Source organism: Chaetodon trifascialis, chromosome 10 (genome assembly GCF_039877785.1).
Source record: "Chaetodon trifascialis isolate fChaTrf1 chromosome 10, fChaTrf1.hap1, whole genome shotgun sequence".
Lineage (NCBI taxonomy): Eukaryota > Metazoa > Chordata > Actinopteri > Chaetodontiformes > Chaetodontidae > Chaetodon > Chaetodon trifascialis.
The window spans coordinates 9,478,143-9,497,466 of NC_092065.1; the positions used below are offsets into that span (position 1 = coordinate 9,478,143).

General features: G+C 43.4%; 1 protein-coding gene across 1 annotated transcript; it reads right to left on the bottom strand.

Moving 5' to 3' along the window:
• Positions 1 to 925: 925 nt before the first annotated feature.
• LOC139338108 (potassium/sodium hyperpolarization-activated cyclic nucleotide-gated channel 3-like) lies at positions 926 to 19,324 on the bottom strand. The gene is made up of 8 exons (XM_070973034.1): positions 18,103 to 19,324; positions 12,950 to 13,373; positions 11,438 to 11,599; positions 9,394 to 9,612; positions 7,894 to 8,040; positions 6,884 to 7,124; positions 5,579 to 5,743; positions 926 to 4,263 (listed from the first exon to the last, which is right to left on the bottom strand). The coding sequence occupies exons 1-8, from the start codon at positions 18,756 to 18,758 to the stop codon at positions 2,717 to 2,719; spliced, it is 3,561 nt and encodes a 1,186-aa protein (XP_070829135.1). The 5' UTR covers positions 18,759 to 19,324; the 3' UTR covers positions 926 to 2,716.

Genomic DNA, 19,324 nt, shown 5'->3' on the forward strand with positions numbered 1-19,324 from the left:
TGAAAACATGTTAACCTTCAACAAAATGAATTAGCAAAAAAGTCGTTGAAGTTTTGTTTAGATTAATTCTTAACGAGATCATTGTCGGACACCGGGGTTGTAAGTTTATTGCAGGAAAGTTTGTATTTAATTTGAAATGTCCTTTTGTATTTATGTTATGTAATTTCCCCCAATATTTAATTCTGCTGATTTTAATCAATTGTCAATCAAGATAAACAGAGCAGAGCCAGTTTTGTGATTGGTTGTTGCTTTGCACGAATTAAATGGACAGCCAATCACATAACTGGCCCTGCTCTGTACATTTTCAAAAAATGACATATCATGTCTCTCTGCTACAACTTTAGGGGTAAATATAAGCAACAAAAAAATAACATTTGACAATTATGAGCTGAGTTTTAAAAATATATTAAAATATATATTTTACAGTTTCATTACATGGACGTATTAGATATTGTGTATGCATTTTGTCATTGAACATTATGGGTCTACATAAAAATCAGATCACCAGAATGCTCCAGGGAGATGTCTTAAATGAATAATTCAATCATTTATTAATAATAAATAATTAAATTATAATGCAATCTTCATCAAACTAGCTCTCCTAGTTTTGTCTGCTTTGGATTGACCTGGCAGCTTCATCTCAAAGGAAAAGCATTTTAATCAAACCTTGCAGAGGAAATGAATTAAACATCCATATTTACTTAGTAATCCAACAGCCATCACTCCATGAACACGGCAGATAATTTTCTTTGACGAGTCGAATATTTGGCAGATTATAATCCTGGCTATTTTGAATGTTGGCACCAAACATCACCATGCAGTTCTCCATTTATAATCTGGCTTAAAGCCTGAAACTTCATCAGCGTTTTATCAGATTCTCCTTCATGCCACGCTCTGCTCTTGAAAAGAAACAGCTAGGATGAGGATCATTGACCATATGTTATTTTATTGCATTGAATTCAGTAGCTAAAATAAAATATGCCTAACATACATAGGTGATGGAATCCTCAGATTTGTTGGTTAAAAGGCAGCAAAATGACATATAAATATATAAATACATGAATGACTGACACCTCCTCTCCTGCACGCACCTTTAAGTTGAATGCACTCAAAGTAACCTCACACTCGATCCGAGCTGATGCTTCTGGCAGGTGGTGTGGTGGTGCGGGGTTGGAGGAGAATAGTAATGAGGGATTGATCGAGCCCATTGGCAGTGACTGGCTAGTGACTGATAATATCTCTCTGCCCTCGGGGTTTGGGGGGGGGTCAGAGTCACAACAAACCTCAGGTTCAGTAACCAGGCAGTTAAAGCCACTGGGCAGGATCCTCTGATGATTTGACCTGCTGACCGGCTAGCTGCTCACAGTTCCTCGCCAGCCACAGGTCCAGAGAGAGAGAAGTACCATCTAAACACATGAGCTTATTAACAAGGATTTAAGAGTCTGGTTTTAAAAAAGCAGTCAGTGATACGCGTCTTATTGATTCAGCATAGCATCACAAAGCAGCAACTGTTCAACAACAGATGTCAAATTTTACAATCAAATAATGTAAAATGAAAGAGGTAAATATGCAGCAATATGACCCATCAGGGTTTCTTGTTAACCATGTGTCCAAGTAACTGCTTTTAGCCCTTTGACTGGTGCAAGAAACATTCAGATCAGTCTTAGTGCATTGCTGGTTTCAGGATGTTTGATTATCCGCAGTTGCTTTTTATTCCGTTTAATTCCCTTGTTTTAATCTGCTCTAACTAAAAACAGAATCTCACTAACTGACTCAAGTGCGTCGATTCACAGTACCTTTGTATACCCATAAAAAAAACACAGATTATTGCATACAATGCTGATGGCACACAAACCTTGGCTCAGGTGTATGCTCTGTTCCAGAGTTATTGTCAGGCTGAAATGAGTTGGCATCAGGTCGTGCACCCAAACAGTTTTTGGAGGGACGAAACAGAAATGTGTGCGTTGTCTGAAGCTGGTCGCCCTCTCTAGTACTCTGCAGAAAACCATCGCCCTCAAGTTCAGCACATTCAAAAATTAATCCCCACTCAGGCAGACAAACATTACATTACATTCATTACTTCAGTGTTTTTGATCTGATTTGTGTGACCCACTTGGGTGTGCAGTATTGCTGAAACACTATTGTGGAAGACATGCCGTCATCAAACCATTGCGTTGGGGGATCTCTGAAACAAGCAAAGTGCACAGTCTGTCTCTCCTCTAATCTCTTAAGAGGTAACCTCGCATTCATGCGACACACTCAAGTGGTGGGAAAGTAATGATATAAAAAAGGACAATAATTTTTGGTTTCAATCATAAATGGATACAGTTGTGGGCAAATTTCCAACTAAACGAGTGTTGCTAAAAGGTTTCACAAAATTGCCTGGACAATGGGGTTTAAACAAATACTTATAACAAATCACAGAGTGTGGTTATAATACAATACATAGAACAATTGATATTTTCATGAGGTGCTATATATACCCATCAGTAAGTTTGGGGTTTTATTACTATATTCAAAGATGCAACATTCTGTAGAAAAAAAACATCATTGTCCTTTATTATCCACGATCCATTCACTCTGATTAAAAATGAAATCTCTGATCTTCAATCTGATTAGAGCAACACACCCTCCTTCTTTAAAATTTGACAAAACAATGCCAAGACGGAGGTGATCTCCCTTCTGTTCATGCGTTACAGGAGGGTGTGTGTGAACCTCACAAGTTGGATGGAAGTTTGGACTGTTTGTGTTCGGGCTCCAAGATCTTAGCGGGGGATCTTGCACGGGGAGAGTGAACACCAGCGGACTGGTTCTGAGGTTCGGGCCCTGAATGTGTCCGACTGACTGGTGCGGCTTGACCCGGGATCGGGCTGTAGGGTTTATTGACAGCCATGGGGGAGGAGAGGGGGTTCAGTGCCCCTGCTACGCCCTCTGAGGAGCCGCTCATGGCCAAAGGCCTTTCCTGGTGTATAGAGCTGTGAGAGCCTGAGATAGTCTTTATTTCCTGGGTAAAGAGATCCACTGAGGACTCGGCCTTCTCTCTGAGGGAGCAAGCCACCCTGGCAGGACATGAGGTCTGGGGGGTTACAGGGCTGTGAGGGCCCACGGTGCTGGGGAGCTCACTGTGGCAAACTGTCCTTCCCCTCACAGGGCTCTGTATGCTGGGACTGTGGACCGGAGGCGTGTAGCAGGGCGAGGCCTCAGCAGAGCCATACTGGGCCAGGGAGGCGAGGGCTGAGTGCTCGGGGAGGACCTGGGGGAGGAAAACGGACTGGAGACCTGCGAGGCTGTGCTGCGCCAGAGAGGCTGCGGCCCCTGCTCTGACTCCAGACCCTGGCTGATTATATCCAGTGGAGGACTGGGTGCTGGTGATGAAGGGAAAATGTGGGAGGCCCAGACCACCGGATGTCCTGCCTGCTCTGTCATGACCGTACCCCATCTGCTGCGTGGTGGCATGAGAGGTCTGCTGCAGCTGGCTTAGTATGGGGCCAACTGAGCTGGAGATCAGTGGGCTTATGGCGGAGGCAGAGGGGGCTGAGAATCTCCCTACTAGCCTCCCTGGCACCCCCTGCTGGAGTAAACCTACCGGGTGTGGCGGAGTGGTCATAGCACCATGGAAGGGCTGAGAGTGGAGCTGAGCGGAGCAGGTGTAGGAGATGGTGGCCTGGCTGATGGGGAAGACTGAGGTCATGCTGGAGTGGGGAGGGTGGGGCAGGGGCTGGTGTGAGGGCAGAGGGCCCAGAGGCTGCAGGTTGCTGGTGAAGATGGGCTGGGACATCAGTGTAGGTGACACAGGCCCAGCGGAGAGATGTGTCCTGAGGGATGCCAGTGTGGGAGTCTCTACCCCAGATCTGAATTTAGTGGAGCTGGCAGGAGAAACGGGTCCTGAACCACAGATGCTGGACGTGTTAGCTCCAACATGGACTCTCTTTGGATGGGTGGTGGGGTCCTTCAGGGTGCCTGGTGCCAGAGGATGGTGGAAGAGGATGGGAGGCAGCTGGGATTGATGGGCCAAGGCCAGAGCAAGCGGGGTGGTGGCCGCAGCAGCCTGGAGCGGGGCCTGAACTAGTGGGGCCCAGATAACTGGGGTGGGAGATGGGGGAGCAGCAGGAGGGTTCAAGCTGGTCTGGATCAGCTGTGTGCACTGGGCCATGTCACGGTCATGTTGCACTATTCTTTGGATGATCTCGCTCTCTTGGAAGTTTAGAGTGCCAGAACTTTGGTGATGCTGGACTTTGTGCTGAAGAACAGAGTTCCTCTTCCCTGTTAAGAAAATACAAATAAGACCATGCTTTCTATTTTCCCTCATAAATAAGTGCACACTACATATAATTAGGACAGCTCCTCTGCACCATAGGCTTGTGTCTCTCAATAAAAAGGATGAAAAGTGAAAGCGTAAGATATCTATATACCTGCAACCACATTACGTGGATGTTCAGTTCTTATCTGAGGCTTTAAAATACAGCAAAATGTAGCTGAAACACTAAAGACTGAGTGGGGTCCAAAAGTAATACAGAATATAAATCTTAAAATGGTTTGTGGACCACCATTTTGAAGCCTCAAGTTTGCCATTATGGCCTTCGTCATCTTGTTTTTTGTTTTTCTTTTGGAGTCAGAAGTGGCAATCACATTGTACTGAATTGAAACTAGCGTCTGAGGCCATTAAGTCAGGAAATTGTTTAGTTACGTCATAAATCAAGTAAGAAGTAGGGTCATTTTCTCATAAGCTTCCGTACAGTTAGACTGCTCTTTGCAACCACTGGACATTAGAAAGAATGCAGGCTAAAGAAGCTCTGACCACCATTTATACCATCTTTGAAAATGACTCATGTTTCTCATGCTACACACACAACAACAGTACAAACTTTGCAAAAACAGAGAATATTCCAATAGAAAGTGCCACTGTTGTCTATATATCTGTTGTCTATATATTCCACAACAAGTTCCACAAAACGGATGGAGGACTGTAGTAACGTCACCTCAGTCTCAAACAGACATGCATGTATGAAGCCTTCATGTCTTGTTTTACCTTGAACCACCACACCCAATCCCTCTTAGGCTCTTATTAAAAACTCCACCCTCCAGAGTACAGAACAAAGACAACACATATGTGAAAAAAAATTGATTTTTGTACTTATAATCTGATTTAACTTGGTTAATATTTCATGTTTGAGCATCAAACAAATTGCTCATCATCCTAGATTCCAATGTTTAGTTAAGCCTGAAGAAGAGTGCCAAGATTATGGATGCATTAATGATGCGATGACACCGATGACCTAATGTACTTAATTCTGCAGATTTAATCCATCCTTTAATGTGCGTGCTGTAATGTTTTCTTTGTAATATATCCTAATCACCTATTGAAAAAAAATCACCCATCCATCCATTTATTCACTTATCCTTGACTGATATTAGTGAATTTAAACAGCCTTGTTGCATTCTCCCCCACATGACATGCTCTGTAGCATTAAACGTAGTACATGAAGGACAAAAGCAAACACAATTAAAACAGCAACATATAAATAACAAACATTATTAACTGTAAGTGGCAGGTTTTATCTCTTGGCAAAGGACTCACCGATGCGGTCCAGGCGGTCCAGAGCCACAGTCTCAAAGGCCCTCCTCATCATGGGATACTCCTCCAGCACCTCGTTGAAGTTGTCCACCGACAGAGAGTACAGCCGGCAGTAGTTATCTGCTCGCACGCTGGCTGTCCTCCTGCCTCGAGTCAGCAGGCAGATCTCTGCAGGTGGTGGAGAGGAGGGGGGGTTCAATTATTTGTACCATTTCTTTAAAACATGTCATTAACAAGGATTCTTTAAAAAAATGGGTAAATAATATCAAGCGCTTCATGATGATTTTCCACTTTTCTCATACAAGTTTTGTGGCGCCTTGCAGCCACATTTCTGTCTTTTTAGATCCATTCATAAAAGCAAAGGCAAAAATAGTTTTATTAGTGCGAGACGATAAAACACAAAAAGACCGATGCCTTTGAACCCCACAGATGGAGCACTTAATGCAATTTCTGCAGCTTACAGTTTGTCCTGACCTCATCTGTCGTGCCAGATCAGAAAAATAAAATAATGCGCCATTAAAAAAAAAAAAAAAAGTAGACATATTTTTCAGGACAGACATATTGAACCCAGATTCACACGCTCTCTCTCTTCCCTGTCCTGTTTAACAATTTAATCTATTTATTACACATGACACCATGGGATTTCTGACATGTTCATTTTGCCATGTGTTGCTTTTAAACACACATTTTCTGTCCTTATTTACCATCTTTAAACCTGTGTGTGCATTCGGCTGTGATGGGTAGCTTTAAGACAACATATTTGGAATGTTTTGTGATTATTGTTCATTCTTGTTACAAACATGGACGCTGGATTACGGTAAAACATCACATTAGAATAAAAAATAATCTCCATTCTTTGGTGTAGAGAAAAGTTGCTCAGGTTGTTGTATCACGCTGCTTTCAGTTGAAAATGCAAGTAAAGCAAATTATATATCGACGTTTCCTGGCTGACATTTGATGATGGCATTTCACTTTGCCACACAGCTGGACGCCGACAAGGGCGGCAACAAATGGAAAGTTCTGGATCTCAGCTTTAAATATGGTGTTAACAAAAGGGAAAACCCCACAGATGGAATCAAAGATCACAAAGCTTTGCTCCTCTTAGTCTCGAGCCCTTTTAAGGAGATGATGTGGACAATTTTTCCCAGCTGTAATAGTCAGGGAAGTTAATCTGCTGAGTGCTGGAGCAAAATAAATCAAAACAAATCATACTATCACCACTCCTTCACATCCATTCAAACTGACTCGCTGCCAGCTGCAGGACATATTAGCATGCAGTACGCACAGCAGGCCGTGTGCAGACTTTACCTCCAAAATAAGAGCCGTCGGACAGCTTGGTGTCTTTGCTGCTCTTGGTCAGGACGCTGACGACGCCGTGCTGGATGAAGTACATCTTCTTGCCGATGGTCCCCTCTCTGATGATATAGTCGCCCGGCTGGAAGACCTCAAAGCGCAGTTTAGTCAACATGGAGGTGACGAAGTTTGGATCGGCGTTGGCGAACAGAGGCATGGAGGCCACCAGTTTGCGACAGTTAAAGTTTATGATCTCCTGCAGAGAAGCAAAAAAAAACATTTTAGATTTCAGAGCTAAGGCAACAAAAATGTCAGCCTTAGTACATGAGTACATTTCAATCAGTGTAAATGCAGGGTGGTCAGCGGCTGCTCGGTGCTCTGTTAATGAGGCTCTCTGTCCTCCAGTCATTACTAATCAGATTACATGACCGTTAGCATGCAAAGCAAGAGAGCAACATTAGATTACACAAATAATTAACTGTAAAGCAACGAGGATGCTGACTTCATTATATCAGCAACTTCCCAATCGAGCATATATAAGCAGCAGGAAAACATTTATAAATGGGTGATAACACACAATAACTGAGCTGTAAGCAGGTATGACGGCATTTTGGAGCGGTTATTAATGCAGAATATTTTTCAATATTTAGAAATTCTTCTGTAAATAGCAGTATTTCATATCACTGAAACTGCGTTTTACAATATCATCAATCATCACCTGTTCAAACAGCAGCCTGCACTTATGTCTGCCCACAGGAGGAGCATTAATAACACAAACTATCTGCTTAGAACTAGAACACCAATTCCAAAAAAGATGTGACGCTGCGTAAAACGTAAATGAAAACAGAATGCAATCATTGGCAAACGCAGTGTGTTCACCAACAACAGGGTTCGGGTTCGGGTTTATTTATGTTTTATACAGCTTCCCAACTTTTTTGGAATCAGGTTTACACATTATAGTGTGTACATTATGCTGACTCAGCAGTATTATCATCAGAACAACAACAAGGAAGATGACTTCTGACCTCTCGCAGCGGCTCATTCAGCTCCTCCAAAATGCTTTCCTCGTCAAACATCTTGCCCTGATATCGGTGCTCGTAGTACTCGTGGATCCTCTGGCGCATGTCTGCAGGCAGCTTGTGGAAGGACATGTACTGCTCCACCTGTTTATACTGCAACAACGACACATGTCCAGTGATCAAACTGAGCAATAAAAGCATCGAAGTGAACAAGTGCCGGGGAAATAACTGTAACTGTAATGTAGCTGCATCTAGAGACAAAATGCAAAGTCATGTCAAAATGAAAATATTAAACTGATTGATGTGTTGGCTCAGAGGTGGACTATAATGTGTCTCATTATGTTAACAGTCAACTGTCAGGCCATCTGTGAAACCTGCCCACAGAGCAGTGCTGTGCCTCTGTCCCATCTGACAAATACAGTTGTGCTCTGCAGGCTGCAGCTAATAACATTAACTAGTGTGTCCTTCAGCAGTGTACTCCACCAGCAGAGCACATACGAACGTTCTCAATCTCTGTGTATGTTATGTGCTGCTGGAAGTTACCTCTCTGTCTCATGTCTCTAAGCCTTGCCATCTATTCAGAGTCTCCCTCTGGGGGACATTTTCTCCCTCAAATGTCTACAGATGTATGCCAGGTGGGTAGAAGCCGTCACATCATTTTAACTGCATTTCAAGTGGAATATTTATTTAGCTCCTTACTTTACCCACTGTAATGGAAATCCAGTTTTTAACCTTGTTAACATGTCCATATGGTGTTTTTCTATGCAACGCATACGCATGATGACATTTCTGCCTTGGAGCTCCGGTGGACCAATGACAGTCGCACAAACATGGTTCAGACAGCAGGATTTCATAGGTAACATACATAAGGAACGTACCCCATCAACTTGAATGGTGGCTACAGTGAAACAAAGGGTATCCAGAGGAGTAGCCAGGTGTATGGCCAGGTATAGCCATATATCTTTGGCAAGCTAAGTTTCACTATTTTCAGAACGATGGCAGAGACATGTTCTGCATTTGTTTGCAAAGTTGCAAAAGCAGAAATGGTGAGCCTTCATTTATCAGCAGAGGACCTGAAAATCCAAGAGCCAAACTTCCAGGGAAAACTCAGGTTTGCAGTGGCCTTTTAAAAACAGATGGATTTGCCTGATGCTGTTCTATCCATTTATTCTGAGTGTGCTAGATAATGTTCCTCAACGTTAGCCTGCTAAGTCACATGATGATTCATGTTGACAGGACGCTTTATATGGGTTGGGTGTACTGTGTAAGTAGCATTATACTGTTATAGTTTATACTGTTTGGTAGTTTCATCTATTCCAATGCATCTTATTTTAGAAAATTATCATATGTTCTGTACATAAGTCATAATCTGAAGACTAAAGCTGTCAAATAAATGTGGTGGAGTAGAAGTATAATGTAGTATAAAAGGGACACAGTGCTTGTGTAAATGTACTCTTTCCACCTCTGCTTCCAACTCAGAAAGTAGATTTTCTGACAAACACCCACCTTCTCCTGGTACTGCCTCCTGGAGGAGTCCAGAGACTGAATGAGTGCAGTCGCATGACCCACAAACATGGCGAAGCAGGTAGCGCCCACAATCATGCTGAGGATGGTGAGCCACACGTCAGCCATGCCGATGGGGGGGTACAGGCCGTACCCGATGCACAGCATGTGACTCATGGCCTTGAACAGGGCGTAGGAGTACTGCTGACCCCAAGTATCATTCTGAAAGGCACAAAGAGGAGGAAAGACAGAGTTTATCAATATCCGCAATGGCGGAACACATCTGTGTGAGACGATTTAAGATCAGAGCACCAGGTGATGACGTCTTTATTTTCCAGGTTTGCTGGCTTTGAAGCACCTGACTGACGGGCTCACACTGTCGTAAATCATCCCTTTATCACATAAATGCTGATTTATGCAACTGTGTCACTGTCCTGCTTGATTTTTTGGTGTAAGTCTATTTCAGTTACCAGAACACCTGCTCATATACTGATGATTAAAAAAGCTTATCTATAAATACTTGACTGTGATTAGGGCTGCAACTAACAACTCTTTTCATTATTGATTAATCTGATCATTTTCTCACTAACTTTCTCACGATTTGTTTTGCCTATAAAATGTCCGAAAATTGTGAAAAATGCCCCCTCATAATTTCCCACAGTCCCATTCAAGCAATAGTGATATTCAGTTCACTGTCACATATGACAAGAAAACAAATCAAATCCTCACATCTGAGAGGCTGAAAGCAGGAAGTAAAATGATTCATCAATTATCAAAATAGTTGGTAATTAATATCATAATGTGTCTTAATCTTACATCAGTTAACCTAATCAATTAATCGAAATGTTGCAGTTTAAAAGCTCACAACAGCGTTTCTCCATATGAGGCTTGGCTGCTTCATCAGGACTGCGTGGCTGTGGTTTCATCTGACAGCAACACAACAACAGATCAGGCTTTGCTGCTAAATCTTGATTGGCGGACAAAAGTATGTGACATCATCTTTCTCAAGCCAATGAGAAGAGAACGGACAAAACGAAAAACACAGAAAATCTTTCGTATGAAACGACCAGCACTGACTCTGGCTGAAAGTGTTGTTACTCAGAGTAAGAAAGTTACTGAAGAAACAAGTTTAGCATAAACCCACTTCGTCTAAGGTTGCCATTAAATTTTCATCTGAGGATGCCTTAGAAAAAAATGAGGTGCATGAAGTCACCATAAGGATTTCCTCAGGATGTTGTCAGGGAAAACTCTTTGATCTCTAAGTGTTTGCCCTCAATGCCAGCGACTGCAGTGTTCCTTCATGCGCTGCTGGAAGGTCCTCGGTCACCTTTTCTTTCAGGGAGACACACCAGCCTCTTCACAGTGAAACAATTTGTGGAACTTGAGACAACAGCTGAATTTATGGTGATTCATTTTTCGGACAAAAAGAAACTACGAGCACAGATTTGATGTAGCTAACATTAGCGAGCCAAACGTAACCGCAACTCTGTCTTATATATTAACATTAGCTATATCGTTGTATTGAAACCGGCCAGTCTTTGCATCCTGTCGATGTTTCATCTCCTTTCTTCTTCTTTCTCTTCATTTCTTCATGTACACACCGATGATTGATTTTGTCAGTTACTTCTGCCTGTGCGTATTTGTTATGTCCTGGGTTAAATTCTCATCCTCCGTCCCGTTTAGCTTTCTTTGTGTGTTTCTATTCATTTTGTTGTCCGTTTTGGAGCAGCTGGCGAACACTGACAATAATTCTGCCAAGACACGCTAAAGGATGATGATGTCAGTGAGGTGTAACCATGGTAACTGAAGTGCACACATGCTGCATCATGACAGGAACTACCGTGAAAGCCTCAGTTTAAACACTTAGGCAAGTAGACAAGCTAAGAGGCTTTATGCAACACTCCTAAATAAACCCCTTAGCTTAGGGAAATATTCCGCATTAGGGACAAACTTAAGTGTAAAACTTAAGTTAGTTGATGCAGCCAGGCGCAGGGCATTTAAAAGGAGCACATTTGGATGCTGTCTGACTCATAAATAATCCACTTACCACCATCTTATTTCTGGTGACCCAGCAGTCAGCAGGGAAGTCCTGCAGCATGGGAACCAGGAACTGCAGACAGCCATCCCAGTGACACAGCAGCAGCATCATACCAATCAGGTTCATGATGCGCACCATGGCACTGGCCAGGTCATAGGTCATATGGAAAACCTGTGGCGCAGATTATCAGCATTAATGGAACTGAAACAAACAAACGCACATCTCTTTGTAAATAAATCTATAAAAATTAAATTCTCTGTCATGCAATCAGAGGATTTGACATATACGGTAGGTCCTGTGAGAGCCAATGGACACAGGGGTCCTACACTAGACCACGATGTTCTTAATCTTCTACAGACCAGCAGAGGCTGTTTCAGTGTTGCGTAACCATCTGCAAGCAACATTAATGGCCTAGCTTCGGTTGGAATTATAAAAATAAGATAATGCAGGAAAATATCTGTTATTAAGTAAGTTGATTGTGTGTGAGTCTCAGAACCAACAAATCAAATCTACAGCTTTAGGAATATGGACATTTGTATTTGTTTGTTTTTTTGTGTTTTTTTTTTTTTTTTTTTACAATAAGCAGTATTGTGTGTTTTCCCTGAGAGAAAAACACAGAGTAATCCAGACAAGGTTAAAAGTTATGGGAAATCTGCTAATGCAAGGCAAATCTCACTATGTGCAGCACTACAGTCAGAGGAGCATTTGAGAGTAGAGCTGAGAACTGTTTGTTCTTGTGTGAGAAATGTCCATTGCATGTTCCCAAAGCAGGAGAGGCATCTTTACATCGGTGGTTTTGTGCAACCAGCAGTTCAAAACTCAAAAATATTTAATTTCACTGTAGTAAAGACTTGCTGTAATGCTGTAAGCAGAGACATTTTGGCACTTTTCCTTAAAAAATGACTAAAATGATTCTCAGAAGTGTTGCTGATTAATTTTCTGTCAAACAATCGGCGAGTAATCAACCAGCTGTTACAGCTCTGTTAGCAAGTCTGAAGTCTTATAACCTCGATTTCAAAAGATTTGGGACTTGTGCAAAACATTAATAAAAACAGAATGTGATCATTTGCAAACAAGCTGTTTACATGCGACGGTTTTACAAACTGTTTCCAAACTCATGTAGTAACCTCCTTTATACAATCATGTGTTCACAAAGTGGTGAACCTCTCTCCATCCTCGCTTGTGAACGACTGAGCCTTTCCAGGATTCCCCTTTCATACCCAATCACGATACTGTCACCTGTTACCAATGAACCTGTTTACCTGTGGAATGATCCAAACAGGTGTTTTAGTTGCTCCTGTCCAAACATGTTTGAAAGGTGTTGCTGCATCAAATTCAGAACATGCAGATATTTGCAAAACTCTATGAAGTTGATGAGGGAAAACATTAAATATATTGTCTCTGTGCTGTTTTCAGTTGAGTATATGTGAAAAAGGGTTAGCAAATGATCACAATGTGTTACATTTATGATTTACTGTACACAGCGTCCTGACTGTTTTGCAGCCAGGCTGTAGGATCTACCTCTTCCCACTGGTGGATGTAGCGAATGAGTCTGGAGAGGCGCAGTAGCCGCAGCAGACTGAGAATCTTGGTAAAGCGGACGATCCTCAGGGCTCGGGCCGTCTTGTAAAAGTCCGAGTTGATGCGTGTCTCTACGATGAGAAAGATGTAGTCCACAGGTATGGAGGAGATGAAATCCACCACGAACCAGCTCTTCAGGTACTTGATCTTGATCTGCTGCGGGTCCAGGATGATCTCTGTGTTGTCCTCCTTGACGATGCCCGTGCGGAAATTGAGGACCAGGTCCATGAGGAAGAAGGTGTCAGAGACCACGTTGAAGACGATCCAAGGCGGCGTGTGCTCGTCCTTGAAGAAGGTGATGCCCACAGGGATGATGATGAGGTTTCCCACCATCAGCAGCAGCATGGTCAGATCCCAGTAGAACCTGAAACACACACATGTTAACTAAGCCAAATGATCTACGTCAGGATACATAAGTGATTTTTGAGGGAGGTTTTCTGGTGAAAGGTCTGACAGTGAAGAGAGACGATGAGGGCAGAGAAATGTGGAATGACACATCCCGGCTGGACTCAAATGGGAGACACAGAACCAGTGGTGAGCAGGACTGCAATACAAGTTTTGTTTAACGAATGAGTATTTTCCTGTTTCCTTTTTTAAACTGTACTTCTACTCTTTCCTTAAATGCATTTTTGAGGCAGTAATCCACTGTTTACTTCACTACATTTGCAGTTTATACCATCATCCCAACTAATCTGCTTTAAATGCAGAGATAGAAGTGGAGAACGCGTGAGGAGCACCTCGACTGCTGCTGCCTTTTGACCACGATGCCACAATGACAGGACAAAACCCAGAACAAGAGGCAGCTTCCAGAAACACTCCCTGGCCAGAGACTGTCTGGCAGTTACATGATGAAGTGCTTGCTTTGCCTCCCTTTTAAAAAGTCCTCCTCTGACCACTGTAAGCACACTGGAGTAGGCTGCACATACTGTAGATGAAAATGTCGACAGCTAACATTAGCTTAGCTTTATCCACAAGTACTGATTTTCATTACACTTGATTTTCATTACACTTGATTTTCATTACACTTGATTTTCATTACACTTGAATAACTTAACTTACTTGTGTAATTTCTTAACCAGGCACTTTTTACTTTGGCTTGAGTAGGTTTCTAAAATGGTAATTTTCACTTTTATTCAGTTTTTTTTTTTTTTGAGTAATTGTTCTTAAGTTTAGACTTTCAATACTTTACCCAACTCTGTGCAGAAGTGACCAGAGCACAGAATCAGCAGCTATTTTGATAATTAAATAATCGTTTTAGTCACTTTCAAAGCAAAAATGCAAACCGTTATGAGGATTTGATGCTTTTCTTTGTCACATATGACATTAAACTGAATATCTTTGAGTTTTGGTCTAAAAGAATGAATTTGAACATGTTGTGAATATTCTATCTATGAATAGACAAAATGATAAATGGGTTGATCAAGATAATAATCAGCAGATTAACCAACAATGAAAATAAATAATAATAAATGCAGCCCTAGTATGAGAATTGATTATCAGTGGTTTGGACTTTTGGGTCTGTTTCCTTTCATCAAATTGGTACAAAAGAATCTGAGTGACACAGAAACAGACTATTAGACACCAGTTTTATCAGTGGTTACTGCTGGGCTCACACAGAAGCAATTTAAAGTCTGAGTGTGTGTGTATGTGCATGCTGAGTATCTGCTGCATATTCAAAGCAGTTCTGGACATGTAGGAACTTCAAATAGATATTAATCTCTAGGGAACTTGCAGTCGCACACTGTAACTCCAAACTCAGTAGATTTCTGTAACAAGGCAAACAAACTGCTCGAAACTAAACAAGCAAGACGACGATGAAACAACGATGGCTCCCTAATTCAGTTCAATACTGGCCTTCTGGCAGCAGTGACGGAGAGAAAATGGGTTATTGGAATTCATGTGAATTTCTCATGAGGAAATATTGATTTTCTCAACTAACTAAACCCTCAAGTATCAGCAGCAAAGGGTTCAATATCGCCTATAATTGCACATAAAAATGGGCTGCTTTTAGTTGTTGTTTACAGCAAAGTCAACAAATTGCATTTCAAAGTGTTTCAAAGCAGTTTCATTAAATTTCAAGGCTTCATTAAAAATTCTGGCAAGTCAGAGGCAGCAGTCCTAAGATAAATATAGTTATGTTGTCTGACGCTATATGTGGCTGTTCCACTGTTTCCAGTCATGAGATCTGATATTGTCAGTTGTCAGATGGAGTCTGCAGACTGCTTTAAAACGTTCAGGAAACATGTACATATACAACAACACACACACAAAGGCCAGCCAAGCTATGGAGTATGTCTGTTAACCAATTACCATCTTGAGTGTGTGTGAGACGAGAAAGCATGCACGCGTGTGAGTGCATGTCCGATCCCTTTCAGAGACCTAATTAAGCACTGATCGATCCAACAGGAGCCTGACACACCCACAGGGCCAGCACAAACTGTGTGTGGGGGGGGGATGGGAGACCTGCAAGGGTACTTGTGGCATGTGAGGCGGCATAGAGTAACGATGCTGTGTGAGCCAAATGATTGAGAGAGGAAAGAGGAAATCAGAGGAAATGCAACATTTTCAAAAGCTCTGATTGGACAAAGTGCCTTGTCAACAGGTCTAATTCAAGACTTTAATCCATGATTGCCTGAGAGGAAAGAGGACTACTTGACTAAATGTAAGTAGTATGTGGTGATGATGATGTCTATGAATGCTGCAAACAACATCAATAAAGACACAGCTAAGAGCCACAGGCAGCTGAACTGGGTTCCTGACCGGGGTCCATCACAGCGCCAAACCTTCATGGGAGAACATCACAAAAAGAGGGAACCAGCGAGGGCAGGGTGGCCATTTGTTCTAATCAGCTTTCTGTTGTTCTCTGCCAAACAAAGCATTTGCATTCCTCTCTTCATCTGCCTGTTGTCTCTGCGGTGACACACTGGTCCTAATTGCACTTCCCCTCTCTAGCTAAATCCACCGTTATCTCCTGGGAATCCATGTCATCTCCAGAAGTCAGCTCCCATCAGCCAGATGTTGAGTAGTTAGCATTACTGCTCTGCACACGTCACTGTGCTGCAGAACAGTGGAACAGCTGGACCACAAAAAAGGGGGAAAAAAAAGGTCTGCAGGGGACAGTGCATTACTGCCGTCCCCTGCAGACCATCCCGTTTGCTCATCGGCTGACTGTGCACGCAGCATTCGGCCTACAAAGCTCAGACAAGTTGCTGGTGTAATCTGGTGTTACCATGAAAATACAGCAGTTGTGGCGTCTCTGAACCTCAACTGGTCCACAGCGGAATCTTGCACTATTTGGGTCAGAGTGCAACTATGTTAAAGAGCATGAGAGCACAAAGAGAGGGGAGTTACAAGCTAAGTGAACACAAAAAGGCTTAAAATGGTGAAAGAAGCTTAGATCAATCAGGACAGCTGAAAAAGGGATCACATTTGTACTAGAGATACTTATCTCTTGCTGCCAGAGCGCAGCTGAAGCACAACAGCCTGCATGCAGCTCAGTGGCTTAACACACACCTGTACTGTGGCTCAGGCCCACCAGCAATCATATTAACCATATTTACACAGCGTGCCAGTTCAGTATGTCTGCTGCTATATCCAGCATAAAATAAAAGACAGTAGTCACTTATGGTATAAACATCTGTGTTTCTGAAAGACACAAGGAGAGGATACATGGGTCACACTGTACTGAGCTGCTGCACAGTGCTCATGGAAACACACAGTATGTCAGCACACAACTGTTACAGATATCAGGGGTGAAGTTGAGAGTTTGCAGGATTAGGATTGGATTCGTCAGTAAGCCAAAAATGACCCAAATACTCTTTAATGGCGCAAAGGTTTACACCTGTAACTTGAAATGGGATCTGCAGGATGAAGTGTTCGCCTTCAGAGGCCCACGCCAGGCACCTGCTCCTGCTCACAGCGTGATCCAAACCGAGCACGAAGTAATGACACCTCATACACAGAATTAACAGCTGGGTGTCCTGATTCCCCACAACATCATTTTCATTTCAATCTCTCTTTCTCTCTCTCTATCTGCGTGTGTGTGTATGTGTGTGTGATCAGTGTTTTGTGGTGTGTCCCCTCCCCGTCCACACCATCTCTGCTCCATTAGACTAATTGTACTGTAATAATCTCCACTGATGTGTGCTTCTAATATCTTGAATGGTCATGTTACCCTATTTTGATTACCCCATTTCCAAGCCCCTGCTGCACTCTCTGTAATCCACTGCCCTCGCTAAATGATAAAAAAAAAGTGTAATTCAGATGAGTGGAAAAAAACTGCAGTGACACACATCGGCATACAACTGGCCAGTGAAAATATGATGACGGTGAGCCTCAAGGTTAAATGTCATGAAAATCCCTTGACGGCGCTGATGAACAGAATGCAGGTTTGTATGCAGCGTGCAATGAAATGCAGAATGTGCATGAATGCACGGCTGGCAAATTAGGGAATCACAGGTTGGCTTAGTTTGGTGCACAAATTCAATGTATAAAATTGTACAGAAAATTGGCTGGTTAGATTACCACCCCCCCCCCACCCCCCCACCCACACACACACACACACACACACACACACACACACACACACACACACACACACACACACACACACACACACACACTTCTGCAGGCCACCCAAAACAGGGACTTACATACACTTACATCCTACACATGTATGGTAGTATTTGGCTTGTAAGAGGATTTTGTGTGCCAACTCCTTTACATCAGATGTTTCTCTGTAAGAATGGCTTGTGCAGGTTAAATTTAGAAAAGGATCATTTTTAGAAATCATGTCATTTATCTGTTGACGGTGTGTATTTATCTCTAAGGCACAATAAGCTCATGTTATTCTACCCACACTCGTGACTCTCATGTTATCATAATATCAAAAAAGCATTCCTGCATACATGGGGATTAGAGTGTGTCTGTGATATAAAGTTTATAGAGACCTGATCATATTTGAAGGCATTTTCTGTCCAGATTAGGCTGCTCTAAAATGATCACGCGAGCCTAAAATGTGTGGCAGGCTCCCTGCTGCACTTCTCTGTAAGACACCACTGCTTGTCAAGACAGGTTTTCTGCGCACAAATTACCTAAAATCACTGTACGGGTGGATTATCCAGAAGCCAGCGGACTTCACTCGCTCCCTCTCATGCTCCACGGCCCTCTCACTCCCCAACATCCGCAGGGAGAACTTGTTGACTCCCGGTTGGAGCATCGCCCCAAACTGCCGGTGCATGAAGCCGGCTTGGTACAGCCGGTCGTCCTCAGGTATTATTTGCTCGCTACCCTCCAACTTGATGAAACTTGACTGGTCAAACACAGACGCTTGCCCGGTTGCGCCACTCAGACCACCCGTTGCCCGCTGCTGGGCCCCGGGGCCGTGCTCACCGGGGAAACTCTCACTGACACCCGCATCAGCCTCGGGGATGAGGCGCCGCTGCTCCGCTGGATCTGACCCGGGAGGATGCCGCCCGGTGATGGAGGAGATGCTGCCCCTAAATAAGCGACAGTCCCCGTTCAAGTTGGTCTTCACAATAACGTCCCTTTCCAAGTCTTCGCTCCTGGCCTCCTCAATGCTCCTGCAACTGCTTGCAGGAGACGGAGAGGACAAGTGTTTTAGCCGAATACTTTTCCTCTTAGTGTCCTTGTCGCCGTTGTCTCCCTCGTCAATCACGAAGGCTTTTTGCCCAATGTTTTGCGGCAAGCTGTAGAGCCGTTTGCGCATGGAAGACTGGAATCTTTCCATTTTGAGGAAGGAGAGACGATGCGCTCTAAGGATAGAAAACAGAGGGATGAATCATGAATCTCATACACTTGGGGTGCCACTGGAGGCAAAACAGTGACGGCGCATCCGCAGGACGGGTTGTATCTTATCTGACACTTGGGACGTGCCTCTCTCCCCCTGTTCAAACATTGAGATGCGTCAACAATACGTGGCCGCTTCAATCCGACGGTCATGTACAGGCGGTAAACGAGAAATGCGTGTAAATCCAGGTAACCCCACGGCGTGCAGACGAGAGCGCATCAGGATGCAGCATGCTGAGCGTCGGACGTGCCGGAGTGGGAGAACGCTGCTGCTGCTGTTGCTGCTGCTGCTGCTGAGCTCCTCAATGACAAAGCATGATCTCCACCTCCCCAAAATATCTGAGCTCCCTGCCAGCGCCAGGTGATGACACACATGCACGCAGCTGGCAGCTGCATTCAAAGAGCGCTGACATCACTGATCCATCAGCCTCCCGCTTTCTAATAACGTGAATATTGATGGAGTTAATCTATCGGGTTGCCATAGGAGCCAGGATGGCACATGCGCTC

Coding starts and splice junctions, on each gene's coding strand:
- LOC139338108 (XM_070973034.1), bottom strand. CDS start 18,758: ATGGAAAGATTCCAGTCTTCCATGCGCAAACGGCTCTACAGCTTGCCG. Junction 9,613..11,437: donor TCACCAGAAATAAGATGGTG/GTAAGTGGATTA, acceptor TGTGCCTTTCAG/AATGATACTTGGGGTCAGCA. Junction 7,125..7,893: donor TGAATGAGCCGCTGCGAGAG/GTCAGAAGTCAT, acceptor GCTTCTCTGCAG/GAGATCATAAACTTTAACTG.